The sequence below is a fragment of the Malus sylvestris genome, chromosome 15, assembly GCF_916048215.2.
Source record: "Malus sylvestris chromosome 15, drMalSylv7.2, whole genome shotgun sequence".
NCBI lineage: Eukaryota > Viridiplantae > Streptophyta > Magnoliopsida > Rosales > Rosaceae > Malus > Malus sylvestris.
In genome coordinates this window covers 42,364,363-42,388,206 of record NC_062274.1, presented here as the reverse complement: position 1 = coordinate 42,388,206, position 23,844 = coordinate 42,364,363, and the positions used below count along the sequence as shown (strand labels likewise).

At 36.8% G+C, this 23,844-nt stretch overlaps 2 protein-coding genes across 2 annotated transcripts; both read left to right on the top strand.

Moving 5' to 3' along the window:
- The first annotated feature begins 8,880 nt into the window (after positions 1-8,880).
- Positions 8,881-12,163, top strand: LOC126601627 (auxin transporter-like protein 3). The gene is made up of 8 exons (XM_050268358.1): positions 8,881-9,176; positions 9,323-9,508; positions 9,733-9,845; positions 9,928-10,111; positions 10,237-10,334; positions 10,450-10,657; positions 10,752-11,009; positions 11,687-12,163. Exons 1-8 carry the CDS (start codon positions 9,018-9,020, stop codon positions 11,879-11,881), a joined length of 1,401 nt encoding a protein of 466 aa, XP_050124315.1. The 5' UTR covers positions 8,881-9,017; the 3' UTR covers positions 11,882-12,163.
- Positions 12,164-16,038: 3,875 nt separating this feature from the next.
- On the top strand, positions 16,039-18,441 carry LOC126601425 (uncharacterized). Its single transcript, XM_050268134.1, has one exon. The coding sequence runs from the start codon at positions 16,146-16,148 to the stop codon at positions 17,841-17,843; it is 1,698 nt and encodes a 565-aa protein (XP_050124091.1). The 5' UTR covers positions 16,039-16,145; the 3' UTR covers positions 17,844-18,441.
- Positions 18,442-23,844: the final 5,403 nt, after the last annotated feature.

Here is a 23,844-nt window from a genome sequence, read left to right as displayed (position 1 = left end):
CTTGGGGTGAACCACGATACATCTTGTGTTCTTTACTTTCTTGCAGATTCACGGTCAGATTTATGTTGTTCCAAGACCCCTCTGATTTTGGGCATCAACGGTGCTTGTTAATGCTTGGAACATTTCGGGACGTGTAATGGAATTTTCCTCTTGAGAATCTAATGATGGTGATGGAAATCTTAAGCAATGGGGTTTATCAAGAATTTTGTTGCAATAAGGGGTGTGCTATCCACACACTCCTTTTTACTTCTCACATACTCTTTGTTAATTTATGTCCGTTGATCTTCTTCAATTCATCTGATCCGACAGCTGAAAATTAAAAGAGTGTGTGAGAAGTAAAAATAGATGTGTAGATATCAAACCCCATATTATAAAAGGAAAACTAATGAAAAGGGTTTGAAAACTTTGAGTTTTAATGATAAGGACAAAATAAATGGTAAAGTGAATAGTACCAGGATTGACTTTTTAGTGTAAAAATGTGGTTTTTCGTTAAAGTGAACAGTACCGGATGCTTTTTGTTAAACTTCCCTATTATAAAAGAACGAGTTGGATTAAAAGAGTAGCTCCCGGCTTCCAACAGATGAAAATGCAGTGGTTGAAAGCCAAAGTATAGGAAGGTTTAATTAGAGGATGGTTTTACATTGAATCACCGAGGCAACGAGAGTCAGCATGATGGTATAATGGCTCAGGAAAATGTTACGTGAAAAGTATCACCAGCTGACGTGATACTGACATACCACTCAATAATTTCTCCATGTGATACTGGTAGTCAACCGGTCCTCTGACTTATAATTTGTAGTTATTCATTTATATATAAATAGCCAATTAAAAAAACATATATCTCTATTAATTAATAAAATATTTATTGTTAATCAAAATTTTATGAAATTACCAGTTTAACATTTTAATTAAAACAAAACATGAATAAGAAATATGGAGCATAATGTAATTTTACACAACTAAATTTTGCTTTTTTTTTTCAAAGCCTCACCTATATATAATCCTAACATATCTTTAATTAAAAAAAAAAAAAAAACTTTCTCACTCCCACATTCTCTATCACTTTTTTCCTCTCTCCCTCTCTCATTCTATTTCAAAAACAAAAATAAAAAATTTTCTCACATGCTTTGTGTGTGCCATACGCTAGTACATAAGAGAAATCAGATATAAAAGAGTAAAGTAAAAATGGTGACACAAAGATATAGAAGAAATGTATAAAAGAATTGGTTTTACTTTTAAAATTTTATTTTCGTTTAGTTTTTTTTCATTTCTTCCCTTTCATCCCATTACCCTTCATTACACTTTCTTCATCTCAAGCTCAAACAATGAAAAGCAAAAACTAGAAAACAAAGTAATTATCAAATAGACCCTAATATTAAAATTTCCATGTTTTTTACAAGGTCATTAAGAAATACAAAGAAACCCTCGACAACAACTTAATATGAGTTTGTCAAGGCTAATCACAATTAGGGATGGGCAAATACCCATTGGTTATGGGTAACCGCGGTTACCCGCCCATTTAAATTAAACGGTTACGGTTATGGGTAACCGTTTAGATAAATAAACGGTTATGAGTATAACCGTTTACCCGAGCAAGTTAAATGGGCGGTTATGGGTATTAACTTCGGTTATAAACGGGTAACCATTTATCCATTTATTTTATATATGTAGAACTAACACAAACCATGTTCTTGATCCAATAATACTTAGCACCCAATAAACTAGCAATGAATTCATCGGTCATTCTCTCAATAACACTGCTACAGGAATGATGATTCTCATCATCAAGGAATTCGTCAAATTAATTTAAATTCCTTGCGGGTAACCGTGAAATTGACATAAATGCTTTGACAGAAATGTCTTCTAAACAATTTTTGTAACCCAATAATACTTAGCAAATATTATATTTACCTTCATTGGTAACAATTAAAAATATCGACCGTAAACTATTATTTCAATTATTGGAATGGTATAAGGACTTAAAAAATTAAAATACGGAAATGTATGATGAATGTACCTATAACGATGTTTAATTGCCAAAAAAAATTATGACAATATTTTTTTTAATTTTCAAGTTGTTAAAAAACATGTAGACGGGTAAAAAAGGGATAATGGTAAAAAAAAAAGAAGAAGATAAACGGGTTAAAAATGGTAAATGGTTAAACGAGGATTAAACGGTTACGGTTAAATGGGTATGCGGTTATGGGTATGGTTAACCGTTTATAAACGGTTATGGGTATAAGTATAACCGTTTAGGCAATTACTCAACGGGTAAACGGTTATGCTGGTATGAGCATAAACGGTTATGAGTAAATAACCGCGGTTACCCGCCTGCCATAACCGTTGGCCATCCCTAATCACAATATGATGCACCAAAATCCCATTTTTTATTTTTTTTAACAAGCGATAATATTAGTGTTTAAAATTTTAAGCTGTTAGGGTAGAATAAGTGGAAATCGTCCCCGTACCATATGGCATAGGCATTATTGGTTTTCGCCAAATAAAGCGTCATCTTCAAAAAATATTCTCATATTTGAGTACAAGCTAAACCCTCAAAGACATTTGCAAGCTTAACGGAGAATATGACAACAAAATTTAAAGAAGAAGGATATAAAATGTATGATATTCTAAAAAATAGAACATGGGAAGTGATTTTCCCACTCTCTTTCTATCAACTTCATTCCTTATCTTGTTCCTAGCCACAAAACTAAATCAACCAACTGTGTTGATTGACAGAAACGGATTTGGATCTCATCTGAATCCAAATTGTGAGAATCCTACGGATCCTCACATCTTAGTCATTCATTGTACATCGTGCTATTAGAAATCATTTGAATTTTATTATTTAAAATTAAACACAAATAGTACTTAATGAAAAATGACCGTATGGTATACGATGAACGGTTAGAATATGAGGATCTCTAAGATCCTCATAAAGAGGATCTGAAGAGGATCCTCATCCGAGATAAATAAGTAACAGAGTACAGGATGAAAAAATGGAGTATGAAAATCATTAAATGATTAATAAGATTTATTGTTGTATGATATGTTTCACATACCTAGTAAAGTCCAACATAGTGCGCTGGAAAAGAACCCCAAATAACATTTTTCAAAAGGAGTAGGATTCTGTTTCCTCCCAATCCTCTTTCCTCCCCTCCCCTCCTAATCTCATTCCCTCCCCTCCTCTCATCCCCTCTCTCACTTTCCTCTTTTTTTTTTTTTTTTTTTTATCTCTTTATAAAAAAAAGTTAACACAAAATATTATCGTATCTTAATCGTGATTATTCAAATAAAAAGGGAATAAAGAGAGAGATAATCCTATTTCTTTTCAAAAATTACCACCGCTAAAACAGTGAATTTAGAAGCCACTTTACCAATTAATCTCATGATTTAGAAGCCGAATCAATGGCCCAAAGAACCCTTTAACGACCTAATCTTTTTGTAAAAAAGGAGAAAAGGTGTTTTTAGATCTCTTTTTGTAAAGCCAGTTGGCACACGTGTGGTGCTAATCATGTTTAGCACCAAGCTTACCTCAAAGCAATCATTCACTCCATTTCTTAGGCTCCCCCACGTAACACAAACTCACACTCAAATCACAGACAAACTGCTCCTTCAAAACTTTCATTTCTTCCGTCTTCCACTCCCCAATATTAAGAAATAAAATGACTCGTTTGAAATGGATTTAGTGTGACGTGACGTTTCAATTTAATGATAATGCATTATTATGTTTAAATTTTTCGTCACTTGATAATGCACAATTGGGTCAGAATAATACAATACCAATGAACTCGTTCTATATATAAGTTGATCTCATTAAAAATATTAATAGATGAGAGAGATTTTATCATGTTTTATCTCACATTTTCGCTATAATTATCAGCATCATCCATCTATCAGTATGCTGTAACCACCAATCTATACATCTTCCAAACCTGGGCCACCGCCGCTCGTGCAAATGCATGCTAGGAATGGCCCATCAACAGCTTTTTCATGTCCAGATAACTAGTTTAAAGTGAAATTTGGTAGAAAAGTAGAATACGTATGTTACGTGGTGGGTACGTATCTATATCACCAACCAATGGATCTTCTCCAACACAATGAGATAAAAATATCTTATAAAGGAAATTGTGTGAGTGGTGCATGAGTAATTACCTATGCTTATTAGTAGACCAGACAATTTGTTACATGACCTGTTAATCTGATTCGAAATATTCCGAAAATAACGTGTTTCAGATCAACATGTTAACTAATCGTATCGTTATCAGGTCATTCATTAATAACCCTTTATTAACGGGTTCTTGACAGATTTATCCGCAAGCAACTTGTTTCAACCCGATAAGAAAAAAGTTAATTTGATAATTTTAAACTACTAAAAGACCTTACTACAATAGTTATCTATAGTATTTAATCTCACATAAGTGAGATTAAAAACTTGTACATCACATACAAAATACCGAAGCAATTTATAAATACCAAAGTACATTAAAAAAGTCATAATAATTACTTTACATGACACACCCCGACCGAGATCAAGACATGTTGGCTGTCACGTGAGAGTGACGTAGCCATGTGCACAGTGCGGAAGCAATAAAGATAAGATTTATACGAATAATCGAAAACCAATTTACTAGAGTGCACTACTAAACAGAAAGTGATAGGAGTTAGTTACAATAGTAGACACTCCTAATCAGAGCATAATAAGTATAGGTGCAGTCCAATAGGACAAGTACTAGTTATACAGTACCAGGAATGTCCTACTATTATTCAGATAAGTCAAAACAGCTAACGTCCTCGAGCCACCAACAGCAAGCTTACTTAAAACCTAGAGGGGCGCAAAACAGAAAACGTGAGTGGGCAAAAACAAATGTTATACAAAATCATTTTCTTTTATCAACGTATTAACCCCTCGTTGTAAAACATGTAAAATTTTCCTAGAATAAAGATGTAAGTATATACATAATTTATATATACATGAAATCATATCAATTCAATTCATGCTTCACATAATCATATTCAAATGTATGCCATGCCAAAATATAACAAAGTAAACAATCCAGATAAGAATGATTTCATAGATATATGATATGTTAGCCGAAACCCCTGTGGTAGTCTGTACGGCTGAATTCATAGCTCAAAAGTCAATTTAGCCGGAGTCACTACAATGACCAATACGGCAATATACTGCACATAAGTCGGAACCACTAAAAAGGGTCTGTACGACAAGATTGGGTGAAATATAATTATGCTCAACTCTATTCTCTCATAATAGCCAGGCGATAAACGCTAGTCACCTACAAGTTGGAACCATAATTAAGGTCTGTACGACAAGACTGTGCACTTAAGTTGGATCCAATATGAGCATATAGTGCGGGAGGTGACGTAAATAAACAGGCATGTACTTCATATCTCTGTTTAAATTTCAATCACCCTAGGTGCAGTTTTATGAGCTCAACATTATTCAATCGCATATCACATCGTCGATGATTCACATACTCAAACATAACTTACCTAAACTTACATGTGCCTCCACAGCACAAAATTTATATATATATATATATATATATATATATATATATATATGCAACCATGAAATGCATATTCATAATATAAAAGCATTTGGCATATTATTTCAAAGCATACTTTCCTTAAAATGCATTTATGGGAAATATATCAAGTATATAAATATATACTGAAAACAAAAGCCCACTTACTAGTATGTCGAAGGGTCGTAGCCTCCGAGTCGCTTCTGGATACGCTCGTCCTCGGGATAAGTCTCACCTATATGCGAATTAACTATAAAAACGTTATTTTAAAGCACATAGACAAAACTAGCTAATAACTTCTCATACATTACTCAATTTTGGTATTTGAATATACCAACGTGACCAACACAACCTTACGAACATCGTGATATTTTTAGAATAATTTTCATGTGGCTCACGCGCCCTCACGCGTCGGGGAGGGCACGGCCTCACGCGCCTTCACACGCATCATCTTCAACTTTCAGATGTCGGAATAGTGTCACCGGCACCGGATTCTGGGCAAACCTGCAACTGCCTATTTCTCGCTTGTTTTTGCATCATTTTTCACGCAATTTATACCAAAATGAAGCTCTTGACTTGTAAAACATAATCATACTAATTTAAAGCTCTAAAAGTCACGGGATCTCACTGGAGAATTCCAACAAAACCCGGCCAAACTTCGTCCACACGATCCCGACGTCCAAAACCTACAAACAAAGCACTCTGAGCTTCCTTGGGACCTCATAGAGCTCACTGTGAGCTTAGATTGTCCTAAAACATAACCATTCAAAAGTTCATGAATAGTGCTCAACTCGGAGCTTGAGTTTTCAACATGATATCGAACGAGTTCTTACTTGAAATGGGTACCTTTGAACTCGAAATGGACTAAGGAACACAATGGTGTGCTCAAAACCTTCGATCTGTGAAGATTTGGCTTGGTTCAAGGTTGTCCGTATGTATAGCAAGGAGAGAGAGAGTGAAACCGAGAGAGAAAAGAGAGAAGAGAGAGCACAGGAGAGTGAGAAAGAGAAAGGATGTGTGGTTCAAACAGTTTGGGTCACCAATCAAAACAACAATTTCCTTACTTTTAATTAGGTCCAAAGACTTAGGAAAATAATGGAAAGGGTTCCAAAATCTAACTTAAATCACACAATACACTTTAACATCCAAGGGCACAATTGTCATTTCATGTCATCAAAAATTAATTATTCGGGACGGGTTGTGACATTACAAGTGTGAAAAATGTGAAAAAAATATGCAAACGTTTGTGATCACATCGTTTATGCTTTGACGATAGGTACATTGTTGTTTAAATTTTTAAAACCTCAATCCCTCGTGAACAATATATTTAGGGGAGTTCAAAATAAATAAAAATTTATAATAATTAATGTAAGACTGAAAAATGTGAAAAGAATATACAAACGCTTGTGATTGCATTTTCTATGCTTAGAGATGGTTACATCGTCGTTTAGATTTTAAAACCCTCCAAATCCTCATGAATAGTGTTTATTGTTTGAATGCAAAAGGGTGAAAAATGTAAAAAAAAAATAAAAAATATATATATATATATATATATATACAACTCTTGTAATGACAAGCTTTACAACTTTCGTGAAGAGACAAACTCCGAAATTCGACCACAATCCATAATACATAAACCCTTGATTTCAGAGTCAATCTCTTTACAATAGTTGTAGAGCTTGTCATTACGAGCATTTGTATATTTTTCTTTTTTTTAATATCTTTTACACTTCTACATTAATTAAAAAACCTTGCTACAATAATAGTCATAGGATTTAATCACCTACCATTGGATTCTTTGATCTCACTTACGTTTTTAGTATTACATTTTTCATTTGATTATTTATTAATTTAAAATAATTTTTCTTAACGGCTAACGGGTCGGATCATATTGCCCATTCATTTTAACGAGTGTTACACTACACGGCCTGTTAAGATATCAGGTATGTCACGAAAATGACACGAACACGAGAAACACACACGAATGCCAGGTCTACTTATTAGTTACTTGAGGTAGAATGTTTTGTTGTGCTTAGAAAGGGTGTGCTATCAACACACCTATTTTTACTTCACCCACAACTTCTCAATTTCTAACTGTCGGATCCAATGAATTAAATAAGATCAATAGCCAAAATTAACAAGGATATGTGAGAGGTAAAAATAGGTGTGTGAATAGCATTGTCCACTTACAAAACTTACCCGTTAATAGCAATTTATAAGGGAAAAATTAGTATCCGGTCCCTAGTTTTTACTGTTCATTGATTAAGACCTTATTAGTTCTCAAATTTTGATTCCCGTCCCTAGCATTAATGTGATAATGAATTTACATGTTTATTATATAATTTTTTTAATATAAAACTTAGTAATTAATTTAGGGTTTAATACTCACAACTCCATTAAACTTCTAATTAATTTTCAATTCAAACATTTCCAAAATAATAAAAAATTAAATTAAATTAAGTTTGTACCTATTAGTTTTTTTTTATATATATAAAAAGATTCTCAATTTTTTAATCTTAAATGTACCCATTCATATAATTTTTCAATTTTTTTAATCTTAAATGTACCAATTCTCAAATATATCAATTTGTTATATGTAAAATGTACCCTTTTTTTAATATAAAATCCATTCAAAATTTTTTATCCATGTTTAAACTTATATGGGTACATTCTTTTTCGTTGATTTGAGAATGTATCCATGTTTTGGTACAATAACTTTTTTTGTTAATTTTGGTTAATGTACCCATACATATATGTATTTACATACACACACACACACAATATAATAGAGAGTATAATTTATATTTTATTATTTTTAATCCCATAAATTATGGGTTTTATTTAAAATCTCATTAATATAAACAATAACAAATTTCAATTTTTAATTTTTAATTAAAAAAATATAGTAACTTACATTATTACATTAATGTCAGGGCCCTCAATAAAAAACTAAAAACTAACAAGGTTTCAATCAAAGAATATTGATAGCTATGGACCGCATCCAAAGTGTCCAATTTATAAGTAAATATTACCAGGTTCTACATATGAAGATTTAAAAGTATCATAGTAATTTGTGATACTTGATTATTGGGTGAAAATTTTTACGTTACGTATATAAAAACTTAGAACATATTTTATTGAAAGTGTTCAAGTAACAAATTGAGAGTATTAATAACGCTGATTAAACTGCAATAGTTAAAGAGCTTTAACAACTATTTTTTATGTACTAACATGTATATACATATATGCAATCACAGTCCTCTAGGGCTAAGGGTGATGATCTAGCTTTCTCCACTTGGGTGACTCAATTATTGAACACAAATTTACATCTACAAAAAGCAAAGGGTGTTATAAGCTAAAGCTTAAGGAGAGTGGAAAGAGTGAAAAGAAGCACTCCCTCTATTTATTTATAGACTACTCATCCACTCATCCATTGCTTCTTCCTCCCACACCAACACCACCAAAACTATAACAATGGCTTCCGAGAAGGTTGAGACTGTTATAGCCGGAAACTACGTCGAAATGGAAAGGGAACAGAGTGATGCCCAGACAAGTGCTAAGAGCAAGCTATCAACATTTCTTTGGCATGGTGGCTCAGCATATGATGCATGGTTTAGCTGCGCTTCTAACCAGGCACGCACAAATCTAATCTTAATTATAAAAATAGTTATATATATATCATTGTATTAATGTAACTATGTAATTTGATGTATGTAGCTAATTATCTTCAATTATCTTCATTTGGTTTTAATGGAATTAATATGTAATATATATTGCAGGTTGCTCAAGTGCTTCTCACACTGCCATACTCATTTTCCCAACTGGGTTTGTTATCTGGAATACTATTTCAGCTTTTTTATGGATTGATGGGAAGCTGGACTGCTTACCTCATCAGTTTACTATATGTCGAGTACAGAACTAGAAAGGAGAGAGAAAAGGTGGATTTTAGGAACCATGTAATTCAGGTATGTATAATCTATAATTTTTTTAATCTCTATCCTATCAATCTTGCTGCCATGAAATGTTGAGGGTTTTGTTGTACAGTTAATGTTCATAATCCATTTTCTTTTATATCACATAATTTCAATTCGGGATTCACGTGTAAGCCCTTGATAACATTCCACTTCAGATTTCAAAGAAAAATACTTCAAACGCAAAACGTCAATACTGATTGGTAATTAATTTGCAGTGGTTTGAAGTTCTTGATGGGCTTTTGGGAAAACATTGGAGGAATGTAGGCCTTTTTTTCAACTGCACTTTTCTTCTCTTTGGATCTGTAATTCAGTTAATTGCCTGTGCAAGGTACGTAATCATAACTATATAGATGTTATGAATTACATAAAAGTTGGTATTGGTTTGTCTGATGCCTTTGTTTTAATCCCAGTAACATCTACTACATAAACGACAATCTCGACAAGAGAACTTGGACTTACATCTTTGGAGCTTGCTGTGCTACAACTGTCTTCATCCCCTCATTCCATAATTACAGAATTTGGTCATTTTTGGGCCTTATTATGACTACTTACACTGCTTGGTATCTCACCATTGCTTCCCTTATCCATGGGCAGGTATTTTAATTATATAAATATACACAGTATGAATTCATTATATAATTAATTTAAATCAGCAAAAATCTTGGAAGTTCTTTTTGCAGTCAACCCTAATTATAATTAATTTCTATGTGTCCACAAAGGTTGAGGGAGTGAAGCACTCTGGTCCAAGCACAATGGTTCTCTACTTTACTGGGGCTACCAACATTCTCTACACATTTGGTGGACATGCTGTCACAGTGTGAGCATTTGTAAATAATTATAATGAATAAATAAGCAGTAATGAGAATAACTTGGGTTTTAATTAATTAATTTGATTAACAAGGATTAATTAATGTTGTGTGGTATATATATAGGGAAATTATGCATGCAATGTGGAAGCCACAAAAGTTCAAGTTAATATACTTGATGGCAACACTGTATGTGCTGACCTTAACCCTACCATCTGCGTCTGCTGTGTACTGGGCTTTCGGGGACAATCTCTTGACTCATTCCAATGCCCTAGCCATGCTTCCAAAGACTAGGTTTAGAGACACTGCAGTAGTCCTAATGCTCATTCATCAGGTAATTAATTAACACGGTTTCTTAATCACATCTAATTATTTCTAAATATTAATTGTTGAATTACATATATAATTGGATTAATTTGTGCATGCAGTTTATCACATTTGGATTTGCTTGCACTCCTTTGTACTTTGTGTGGGAGAAATTCATTCAAATGCATGAGACCAAGAGCATGGTGAAGAGGGCACTGGCGAGGCTCCCAGTGGTGATCCCGATATGGTTCCTTGCCATCATTTTCCCATTCTTTGGGCCCATCAACTCAACTGTTGGATCTCTTCTTGTCAGCTTTACTGTCTACATAATTCCTGCTTTAGCTCACATGGTCACCTTTGCTTCTGCATCTGCTAGAGAGGTTAGTCTTCCTTTAATCTTTGCATGGGGTCGAATCATTGCTAAGGATAATGGTCGAATATATCTTAAATATATATTAGATAATCATTGCTAACGATAATGCTCAAATATATCTGAAATATATCCTACATGTTATCAAACTATCATTTTTTACTATATATTCATATAAGAACATGCTTAATTCATAATTTAGATTGATAATTGAGTGACATGACATACTAATGCTTTATGTTGCTATATATAGAAATATAAGTTTGAATAATTGCTAAGGAGAGTAACGTTCTCATACCATGTATCAGACATGTAATTGTAAATTTAGATCATTCAAAGAACATAAGTTTGTACGTATTCTAATTTGTTTAATGAATATCGTACCTTTGCATCAAAAAAACAAAAAAAGAATAATCAAATTAGTAATTACTTTTGTTTGATAATTTGATATATTCATTGTTGTTTTTCATTTCGTTAAATGAAAATATTAATTGGCATGGGATATAATAATTGCAAAAGACGGTAACCACCTCATGCCAAATACATTAACTCAAACTAAAATCTATACAATTCATGGTTTGAACTGACAGTCTGAAAACATAACATATCAAACCATGTTAAGAAGATATGAACGGACATATGAGTGCAGGTATTGACTAGTTGTTGTTTTTTATGGCACACATGCAGAATGCTGTGGAGAAACCACCATCATTCTTAGGAGGCTGGGCAGGATCATACACCATGAACATCTTTGTGGTGGTATGGGTTTTGATAGTGGGATTTGGGTTTGGAGGATGGGCAAGCATGCTCAACTTCATAAACCAAGTTAACACATTTGGTCTATTCACAAAGTGCTACCAATGCCCCCCTCACAAAGCTTGAGTAGTAGATTCCCCTACTTTTTCCAAAAGTTTTTTAACAATCTTAAGATACATATGTAAGTGTGTGTAAAGAGATTGGCATTTGCAACCCTTTCTTTTCTTTTCTTTTTTCCTTACTTGATTTGTATTATTATTATTTTTATATATTTTAGCTATTTTGTAAGACCTATTGTTGATGGCTTTTTCAGAAAAGGTGTGATGGCAATTATCATGGCCACCCGTATACAGACCCTACAGTTGTACCCTTATGTGTTGATTAATTAATCTTCTTTTAATTAACAAATGCAAACCCCCCTGGTTTTTCTCTTGTGGCCGGGACCTAATTTATCAATTATGGTTCTATAATCCCATTGACATATCTCTATATCTACTTAATAAAGTTGCAAAATCTCTAGGAATGATTGTAATACTTTGCTTTTTGCCGATAGTTGAAGTAATCATTCTTCCACCAAATATTATTATTGCATATCATTTTTAACAAAACTTTATGAAGTCAATTTTCTCTTGCAGTACGTAGCATTGAGTGATTTGAAAAATAAACAATTAGATTTTGTTTATGAGAATGAAGATTGTAGTCGGATTTGTTATTAAGTCATAAATCACATATTACGTCGTCATAACTTGAATATCTTGCTGCAAGTTCAGACGAAGTATACGCTTTGCCTTCAACTATGTAGCACCACATCCGCAACTTTCAACCCTTGAAGAACATATATCTATATAGTTAATAAGACTTGGATTTTTGGCATGCAAGCCGGCCACATCAACCTCAATAGGCGAGATAGCTAGCTGTGTGTTAATTGGATGCTTAGAAGGCCCCATGTGTCAGCAAAAAGGTACATACTCTTGGACGTTGCATGAGAGCCGGATCCTCTAATCACATTCATTCATCGTACATCGTATGGTCAGTTTTTATCAGGTACTGATTATATTTAATTTTAAATAAAAAAATTTACAATGATTTTTGTCAGCACAATATACGATGAACGGATATGATTAGAGGGTTCTTAGGATCCTCACAAAGAGAATCTAGCAAGAATCCTCCTTGGACTTTGCATTGCGTGAGAAACAGTAGCATGCTGCTGCAAAAGTTAAAAGTTTATGGTATTTTTTCGTGTCAATTATAATTAAAGAAAAATACTATTGAAAATTCTTTTACATGTGCATATGAATATCAGCCATGTTAATAAAAGTAAGTCTCACAGCTCGTCGATGATTAATAGATGCTCATATGCAAGTACCACAACTCTTGATTTGATGTGTTCTATATGTAAGTTCCTTACCGCCAAATCTGCATTTGTACACGCCTAAAACGACAAGCAAAATAAGTTTGAGAACTTCAATCACCTAGTCCTTGGCAGAACTAGACCAATTGAACTTAAATTATTGGCATAACACATGTGAAAGAGAGAGGAGGAGAAAAAATAGTTTGTCGGATCAGGCCCGAATGACATGTTCATATCGAGAGTAAAAAAGAATCTAATTAGCCCATCAAAACACATTGGTCAAGTTGGTTTTTTGAGTCTCGACCAACCAATTCAAGAAAATTTTGTAGGCCCTATAGACCCATTTGAGTACATATTACAAACAAGGGTAAACTATCGGTTTACCCCCTGAACTTTCACCTCACTTTCGATTTCCCCCCTGAACTTTTCTATTGGAAAATTAAGGACTCAAACTAATTTTTTTAGCCAATTTGCCCCCTACCGTTAGTTTTTCATATATTCCATCCATATTTCCGTTAAGTGAGACCATGTGCACAACATGTGAGGATAGTTAAGTCATTTCACTCTTAAAAATGATTAAAAACTGAAAATAAATAATAATAAAAATTTTCCCTCTATTTTTTCCTGCTAATTCCTATCCTCAATTTTTTTTTTCCCTCTCATTCTGAGAAATGACATATGGTGTTATTGTCTTCATAAGTAGCTAAGTTAATCTTTTTCTTGAAGCATGTACTACCATTTTTATTTTCTCTAACAAATTAATAATTTGACAAATGCTCATAGTGTTATTGTCTCAAAAGCAGTACATTAATATAAGAAACATGTCCATAAAAAAGACTAGGGTTTCTTATATTAATGCACTGCTTTAGAGACAATAGCACCATTAGCATTTGTCAAATTATTAATTTGTTAGAGAAAATAAAAATGGTAAACAATAACACCATATGTCATTTCTCATGCATAGGAATGAGAGGGAAAAAATAAAATTGAGGATAGGAATTAGCGGGAAAAAATAGAGGGAAAGTTTTGTTTTTTTTTTATTTTCAGTTTTTTAATCATTTTTAAGAGTGAAATGATTTAACTACCCTCACATGTTGTGCACATGGTCTCACTTAACGGAAATATGGATGAAATATATGAAAAACTAACGGGAGGGGGCAAATTGGCTAAAAAAATTAGTTTGAGTCCTTAATTTTCCAATAGAAAAGTTCAGGGGGGAAATCGAAAGTGAGGTGAAAGTTCAGGGGGTAAATCGACAGTTTACTCTTACAAACAATCTATCCATAGCCTAGTCGAGAAGTTTTATATGAAATTGTAATACTGTTATATGATGTTTAAATTAAAATCACAACACTTTAATTGATTAATCTGATTTATAATATTTTAGGGTAAAACATGAGGTGGACCGTGACGTAACAAAAAATCTCTTGAAAAAACCTAGTGGGAGAGGGGATGAGAGTCGAGAGGGGAAAAAGGGGGAAATTTCTAGGGTTAGGGTTCACTCTGGTATAATTAATCCACTTGGATAATTAGATTTTTTTTTTGCAAATTTCAGCTGGGTTGTAGTTAATTGGCTAAATAGTTGGATAATGGAGGGGAGGGAAATTTCAATTAAGGCAGATTTTCAAGAGAAACTAGGGTTTTTTTCTTTCCGATAAGGCGCATTTGTCTTAACGAGGCAGTGTCTCGGGAGGTTTTTTATAATCATTATGTTAGAAGAGGTGAGTGTGAAGAGCTAATCCATAACGAGAAGATCAAGAGACGGGGAATTTACCTAAGGTCGGTGAGTTGGGGGTGACGCAAGCTGTTGTTTACTACCATATACTGGATGTTCTGCTATTCGGAGCGTGCAAGGAAGTTGGCGATATGCAGAAGCTGAGGACTCTCCCAAGAAAACATTCTTGGTCGATGACGTCAATGCTTAATGGCTGCTGCAAGGTGAGTGTTTTCCCAGGATGGGCGTGCAAGGTAAGTTTCATTTCTTATTGGGCTTATTACTGCATTGTTAATTATGGTACTAGAAGGAAGCTAAAGAGTTGCTATTGTTTGTCTGGTTTTTCGATTTCTAGCTCAAATTATGTTTTCGAGTAGTTAGTTATTAGGTTTTACATGTTTGATTGGTTTGCTTTCATGAGTCTCGAGGCTAAGCATGCTTGCTTTGTTGCTTGGATTGGCTCTTTCAGTATTCAGCTCATTATTAGATTTTACTTGTGTATGATTGTTGATCTTCAACCGTTACGTGTTAGGTGTTTCTTTTCCGCTAGTATTTATAGGGGTTTGGAGTTGGGTGTTACTTCCATCCTAACTCTTATCACTCTTTGCATGTACCTTCTTCTTTCAACCATGACGGTCATTTCCCAACTCGAAGTCTCCTCCTCTAGGCAAACTTGTATTCCCACTAACCCCATAATTCCTTCTTGGGCTAATAAGTTTGCTAACCCTTTGCTTGGACAACCCCCCGGTGGTGGTGGAAGGTGCTCGTGGTACCTTTACACTAGAAAGTGGTGTTACCAAAGTCTTTACCAATCTTTATTCCAACCTTAATGTCGAGTACATGGATAGTATGGGCAAGCTTGTGGGAAAACAACTTGATGCGAAGACCATTAAATGGAAGCTTGGTCTAACCTGGGGGGATAAAGTCAAGAATCCATTTTATCTTGACCACTTTGGTCATAGGTGGTATGCCATTGAGTTTATTGATGAGGATGAGTTGGAGTTTGCTTTGAATAATAGGCCCTGGTATGTCAGAGGGAAAATTTTTCATATGGAAAGATGGCATGTGCATTTTCAGGACAGGGACTTTATTTCCAACCTGAGAGTTTGGTTAAGGATTCCAAGGGTGCCAGTACAATATAGGGATGCTAAGATTCTAGAAGTAATTACTCAGCCTATAGGAAATTTTATTCGAGCGGATGAGACCACCCTGTAACTCCGCCGTGTAAGTTTATCTTACATTGCCGGTCCCAAGCCCGGATAAAGGAGGAGGGGGAGGGCGTCAGGTAGTCGACAGCCGGCACTCCATGATCACGTCGAATCTTTATGAAAATGAATCCAGAACGAAATCGCGCTAAAGCTAGGGCGTCACCCGTAAGTGGCGCGCTGTGTGGCCCGAGCACAGTGATAAGTGAGCAAGGGTCGCTGTATCTCCATCGGCACCCGGATGCAGTGTTAAATGAGCAAGGGGGCTATAGAAACTTCTTTTCAAACGACTCCACTCAAAGTTGTTTGGGAGCATATGCTCCTATCAACTTTACACAGGACACACAAAAGAAGTACTTTGATCCTATTAGACGGGGAAGGGTGAAGAAGCTAGGACAGAAGGGTAGAGTTCAAGAGAGCAAAATGCGTTTAGGAACGTGGAATATAGGAACCTTGACGGGAAAATCTATGGAAGTAGTAGAAGTTATGGTGAGGAGAAGGATAAATATTATGTGCCTACAAGAAACTAAGTGGGTTGGTTGTAAGGCAAAGGATCTAGAAAACTCAGGGTTTAAACTATGGTATTCGGGCACAAATAGAACGAGAAACGGTGTTGGCATCATCGTGGACAAGACCTTGACACAAGATGTTGTAGATGTCAAGAGGGTAGGAGATAGAATCATGGCAATCAAGATTGTAATAGGACAAGAACTTATCAATGTGATTAGTGCGTACGCACCTCAAGTAGGGTTGGATACGAGTTCGAAGGAGAAATTTTGGGAAGACCTTGGAGACTTGGTGCAAGGAATTGCCCAGACGGAGAAGTTATTTATAGGAGGAGATTTAAATGGACACGTGGGCAGGGAGACAGGCAACTATGGAGGTTTTCATGGTGGCCATGGTTTTGGGGAGAGAAACGAGGATGAGGAAGCTATCTTGGATTTTGCAATGGCATATGATCTCTTCTTAGCCAACACCTTCTTTAAGAAGAGAGAAGAACATGTGATCACCTACAAGAGTGGGTTGTCAAAAACACAAATAGATTTTCTTCTAATGAGGAAAGGGGATCGTATAACTTGTAAGGATTGCAAAGTTATACCAGGAGAGAGCGTGGCTAATCAACATCGCTTGTTGGTGATGGATGTACATATCAAAAGAGTGAGAAAAAAGAACAAGACTTGGAAGTGCCCAAGAACTAGATGGTGGAATCTAAAAGAAGAAAACCAAGCCATTTTCAAAGAGAAAGTAATCACCCAGTGTGTGTGGGATAGAGAGGGGGAAGCTAACCAAATGTGGGATTCCATGGCTAGTTGTATCCGAAAAGTAGCAAAAGAGGTATTAGGAGAGTCCAAGGGCTTTGCCCCACACCAAAAGGAATCTTGGTGGTGGAATGAGGAGGTACAAACAAAGGTGAAGGCTAAGAAGGAATGTTGTAAAGCCTTATACAAGGATAGGACCGATGAAAATGGTGAAAGGTATAGAAAAGCGAAGCAAGAGGCGAAGAAAGCTGTGAGAGAAGCTAAGTTAGCGGCTTATAACGATATGTATAAGCGACTAGATACCAAAGAAGGAGAGTTGGATATCTATAAACTAGCTAGAGCAAGGGAAAAGAAGACAAGGGACCTAAACCAAGTGAGGTGCATCAAGGATGAGGATGGAAAGGTTTTTGCTACAGAGAACGCGGTTAAAGACAGATGGAAATGTTATTTTTATAATCTTTTCAATGAAGGACATGAAAGGAGTGCTTCTTTATGGGAGTTGAGTAACTCAGAAGAGTGTAGAAACTACTCCTTTTATCGTAGAATTCGGAAGGAATAAGTGGTTGTAGCTTTGAAGAAGATGAAGCATAGAAAAGCAGTAGGCCCAGACGATATACCAATCGAAGTGTGGAAAGTTTTGGGAGAGACAGGTATAACATGGCTCACTGACCTTTTCAATAGGATTCTGAAAACGAAGAAGATGCCAAATGAGTGGCGAACGAGCACTTTGGTGCCTATCTACAAGAATAAGGGCGATGTACAAAATTGCATGAACTATAGGGGTATTAAGCTAATGAGTCATACAATGAAGCTCTGGGAGAGAGTCATTGAGCATAGATTGAGGCAAGAGACACGGGTTTCGGACAACCAATTCGGGTTCATGCCAGGGCGCTCAACCATGGAGGCAATCTATCTCTTACGAAGATTGATGGAAAGATATAGAGATGGGAAAAAGGATTTACACATGGTCTTTATAGATTTGGAAAAAGCGTATGATAGGGTCCCAAGAGACATTCTTTGGAGGATTTTAGAGAAGAAAGGAGTACGAGTAGCATATATCCAAGCTATACAGGATATGTATGAAGGAGCAAACACTGCCGTAAGAACTCATGAAGGACAAACCGAAAGCTTTCCCATAACTGTAGGATTACATCAAGATTCATCCTTAAGTCCTTACCTTTTTGCGTTGGTAATGGATGAGTTAACAAGACATATTCAAGATGATATTCCTTGGTGTATGCTTTTCGCAGACGATATCGTGTTGATAGATGAAACTCAGGAAGGGGTAAATGCAAAGCTTAACCTTTGGAGAGAAGTGTTGGAATCTAAAGGTCTTCGCCTAAGCCGATCAAAGACAGAATATATGGAGTGCAAGTTCAGTGCAAATGGAGGCCAAAACGAGTTAGGGGTGAGGATGGGAGATCAAGAAATAACAAAGAGCGACCGTTTTCATTACCTAGGAACTAGCTTGCAAAAGAACGGAGAATTAGATGGAGATCTCAACCATAGAATACAAGCTGGATGGATGAAGCGGAAGAGTGCATCAGGCGTTTTGTGTGACCGCCGTATGCCGCTAAAGCTCAAGGGAAAATTCTATAGGACGGCAATAAGGCCGGCGATGCTGTATGGCACAGAATGTTGGGCGGTAAAGCATCAACACGTACACAAAAGGGGTGTAGCGGAGATGAGGATGCTTCGTTGGATGTGTGGGCACACGAGAAAGGATAAGATTAGGAATGAGGATATCCGGGGTAAAGTAGGAGTAGCCGAAATTGAAGGAAAGATGAGAGAAAATCGGTTACGGTGGTTTGGACATGTGCAAAGAAGGCCTACTGACGCTCCGATTAGAAGATGCGACTATGGGACAGAGGTTCAGGGCCGAAGAGGTAGAGGAAGACCTAGGAAAACTTTGGAAGAGACCCTAAGAAAAGACTTAGAGTACTTGGATCTAACGGAGGACATGACACAGGACAGAACACAATGGCGTTCTAAGATTCATATAGCCGATCCTACTCAGTGACTTGGATTTTCCAAGTCTCCAACCGAGAAGTTTTCCTCACTCGGGAAATTAAGGGAACACTACCTCAACCTACATGCTCCACTCACAAAGCTTCAACATACAAGCTTCAACAAAAGAAAATTCAAAGAACTTAGCGAAGAAGGCTTTGGTGTATTTAACACAATACGTTGAAATGAAGGAAAGCTTATTTATTGATATCCTCGATAAGTTACAAATATGTACATATACTTGAGTCAAAATAAACAAACAAGAGGGAGCCTTCACAAAGGTTGCTTAGGAAAAGTCTCAGCAGTCGGTAGAGCCCCAGAAAGAGAAGGCACCGGAGGGGGATCATTCGGAGCCTCAGTACTGGACAGAACCCTAGAAGGAGGAGGCATCAGAGGTTGATCATTTGGAGCTTCATTAAGCGGTACAGCCCCAGAAGACGAAGGCAATAAATGCCTTTGGAATAAACCCACAAATCTCTGATGATCAAGTAAAACCTGACCATCAGATTCCTTCATCTGGTCAAGCTTCCTCTTCATGTTTGTAGCATAGTCATGTGCGAGCCGGTGCAACTGTTTATTCTCATGCTTGAGCCCTCTAATCTCCTGTTTGAGACTCATCACTTCAGCCGCCAATGATTCAACTTGTCGGGTTCGAGCAAATAGGCGTTGGGCCATATTAGACACAGAACCTGCACACTGAACACTGAGAGCCAGAGAATCCTTAACAGCCAACTCATCAGACCGTTTGGAAAGTAGTCTGTTATCTTTGGAAGTGAGAAGGTTCCTGGCCACTACCGCAGCGGTCATATCATTCTTCATCACGGAATCCCCAACGGTAAGAGGACCAGTAGGGGAGACGAAGGATGGGCACCATATGTTGTCTGGAGAAGGCGAGGCTGCCTCTTCAACAAGGTTCAAGTCAAAACGACGGTCGGAGGGGCCAGACATTTTCAAAGGTGTTGAAGAGAGAAGAGGTCGGACAAATCAAGATCTTAGAAGTGCAAGAATGGAGCTTCTACTGGTGGATATTCAAGTGTGCTTTGGAACTTAATGTCAGCCCCTATAAAAATCTGCACTCGACGAAGCTTCAGAAATCGAAGAGGCGCCTGCTCAGAAATCGAAGAGGCGTTTGCTTTCTCAAAAGTTGGGCTGCTCAGAGACCACGAGGGTCGATCTCGGAAATTGAAGAGGCGTTTGCTTTCTCAAAAGCTGGGCTGCTCAAAGACCACGAAGGCCGATCTCAGAAATCGAAGAGGCTTGCTTTCTCAAAAGCTGGGCTGCTCAGAGACCACGAGGGCCAATCTTAGAAATCGAAGAGGCACCTACTTTTCCAGTCTTGTCAGCACCTGTCACACGCACACTCAGCTTTGCGGAAATTATGGGCATTCTGTCGAAGATTTCTGGCGAAGTAGAAAGCACATGAATCGTACTGTTCAATCACCCATTTCCCACACGCAACAGTAGCTCATGGGTACCACAGATAACTTTGCCAAAGTTCTCTGACAAAATTGAGACACGTGAAGCTTGTAGCTCCCACTACATCGCTCTGACCAAGAAGGGTAAAAGAATAGCAAAGAAACAGCACTAACAAAGTTTAGACACATAAATTTTGAAGGTCTAGCTACCATATTATTACCCACAAGGGTAAAGGAACAGTACCACTGCTGGAAAATTGGAAAGTCCCGGTGTGTCAACCTCTAGCAAACATGCCCAACCTTTACTCACATTCGAGAAAACACTCCCAACAAGATTGCTTGCTCCAAAATCGAAGAGGCACCGCCCTCCGAATCTCGAGAGCCAGACTCCCAACATGATTACTTTCTAAAAAATCGAAGAGAGGGTAAAGGAACAGTACCACTGCTGGATAATTGGAAAGTCCTTGTGTGTCAACCTCTGTGCTTCGTGGCAAGGTAGACTAGCAAACATGCCCAACCTTTACTCACATTCGAGAAAACACTCCCAACAAGATTGCTTGCTCCAAAATCGAAGAGGCACCGCCCTCCGAATCTCGAGAGCCAGAATTGAAGGAAATATGAGAGAAAATCGGTTCCGATGGTTTGGACATGTGCAAAGAAGGCCTACTGACGCTCCGGTTCGAAAATGTGACTACGGGACAGAGGTTCAGGGCCGAAGGGGTAGAGGAAGACCTAGGAAAACTTTGGAATAGACCCTAGGAAAAGACTTGAGTACTTGGATCTAACGGAGGACATGACACAAAACCGAGCGCAATGGCGTTCTAGGATTCATATAGCCGACCCCACTTAATGGGAAAATGCTTTGTTGTTGTTGGATGAGACCACCCTGTCTGGTCTAAATGGCCTTTTTATGAAAGTCTTGCTGGAAGTATACCTTAGGCTACCACTTAAGATGATGATGAGGAGTGCCCTTTGCTGCTAAGCTACGAAATGTTGTTCGAAATGTGTTTCTACTGTGGAAGGAAACGCTTGGAGAGACACTTTTGTCCTGCGGATTACAATAATGATGGTTGTCTGCTAGTGGATAGGATATTTAAGGATGAACCTGTGATTTGCCCAGCTGATTTCCCAGTTAGTGAGGAGACAAAAAATGAGTTACAGGATGGGGTTATGCTTTTGTTCCCTCAACCCACTCTGGTTGATGAATTCAGCTCTGCGGATGGGGATGTTCAGGTTCGTGGTGACAACTTTCAGGAGCAGTATATAGAGGATGATGGGTGGACTCAAGTGCTTGTGAAGTGGACTAAGAATAATAGTAGGGGGAGAGGTTCTGCTCGTAGAGATGGTATAAGTTATGATAATGTAGTTAGAGGTAATAGAACTTGGGTTTCGAAGGAGGATTTGGTTTTTAAGTGGTGCCCTATGGTTGATGGGGACTCTGATTCTGGGGCTAGTGGTGGGAAGAGCGGTGCAGTGGAGCTTGCGAATGATAGTGGTAATAAAGGGAAGAGTGTGAAGAAGATTACGGACTTTGAAGCCGGAGATGAAGTGTTTATGGAAACCGAGGATAGAGAGTTTGAACAAGTGTAGGTTGGGGGTAATAGGAAGAGGATAAGAAGTGAGGCTAAATTAGGAGTGGGACCAAACTACAATTTGGAAGATGTTAACTAATGAAGTTGTTGCTTTGGAACTGTAGGGGCTGGGGCAGACTTGATTTTGCCAATCAATTTAATTTCCTTTGTTGTTTAAATGCTTTAGATGATTTTTGTATTGTTGAACCGAGGTCTGACCTTGATAGTGGTCTTTGTCCTGTGTTGTCTAAGCGGTTCACTAAAATGTTTTTTGCTAAAGGTGTTGGCAGGGCTGGAGGCCTTTGTTTGCGTTGGAATGATTTAAATATTAATCTAGTTGTGCTTGCTCATAATTCCATATTTATTCATTGTGAAGTTACTGAAAAGTGTTCGGATAGGCAATTTCTTCTTACCTGTGTGTATGCTTACCCCCAAAAGAGTCTCCAACCCCAGTTGTGGAATGAAATTCTTTCTCTGGTTCCAAGTAATAATTTCAACCAATCTTGGATGCTTCTACGTGATTTTAACAAAATTGTTAATATGGAAGAAAAAGTTGGAGGCGAAAAAATGTTAATATTCAGATGATCAACTTTAATAACTTCCTTAATGAAGGAAATTTAATTTCTATTTCTACCACTGGTGTACCGTTCACCTGGTGTAATGGACATAAGGATAATACCATTATTTTCAAAAGACTAGATAGGGTCATTGCTAACATGAACTGGCTTAACTCTTTTCCTAGTGCTACTCTTCATAACTACCCTATATTTGGGTCTGATCATAGCCCCATTTTGCTTGAGACTAGTAGCTATAGAAGTGAGAATAATCTGCGTGGGAGCTCTTTTAAATTTGAAGCTATGTGGCTTTCCCACCCGGGATTTAAAAGTGTTGTTGGAAAAACTTGGGAGCATAATATTTCTAGTAGTGCTTGTGAAAAGGTTAGGGATACCTAGGGACTTTTATGTTTCTGGTTGGAAATTGGAAAAAAAAGAAGTTTTTGGGAATTTATTTGAAAAAAAAAGAAAAGAAAAAAAAGGCTTCTTTGGGACCTGGACAAAATTCAACAAGAGATTATGATTGTTTCTGATCCTAGTAACCTCCTTGATAGAGAGATTGAAATTAAAAATCAGCTGAGTGATGTGTTAAAGAATGAGGAATTGTTCTGGGCCCAAAAGGCTAGAACTATTTGGTTGTAACTTGGAGATAAGAACACTAGATATTTCCAAACAGTGGCCAACATAAGAAGGAGGAGAAATCAAATTAAAAAAATAAAAGATAACCAAGGTAATTGGTGGTGGAAAGGCAAAGGTTTGGAGAGGGTTTTTTTTAAGGATTTTAAAGCTAGGTTATCTGCTCCTTTCATACCTGCTCAAGGAGCTCTGGACTATTTCATTTTGATCCTTGTATAAGTGATGAGCAGAATGGTAACTTAAATAGGCCTATTCTTGATAGTGAGGTGTATGAGGTTGTTAAAAGCATTGGTGCTTTAAAAGCACCGGAACCAGATGGTATTCATGCTTCCTTGTATAAAAAATGTTGGGAGATTGTTGGTCCCTCAGTGGTTAAT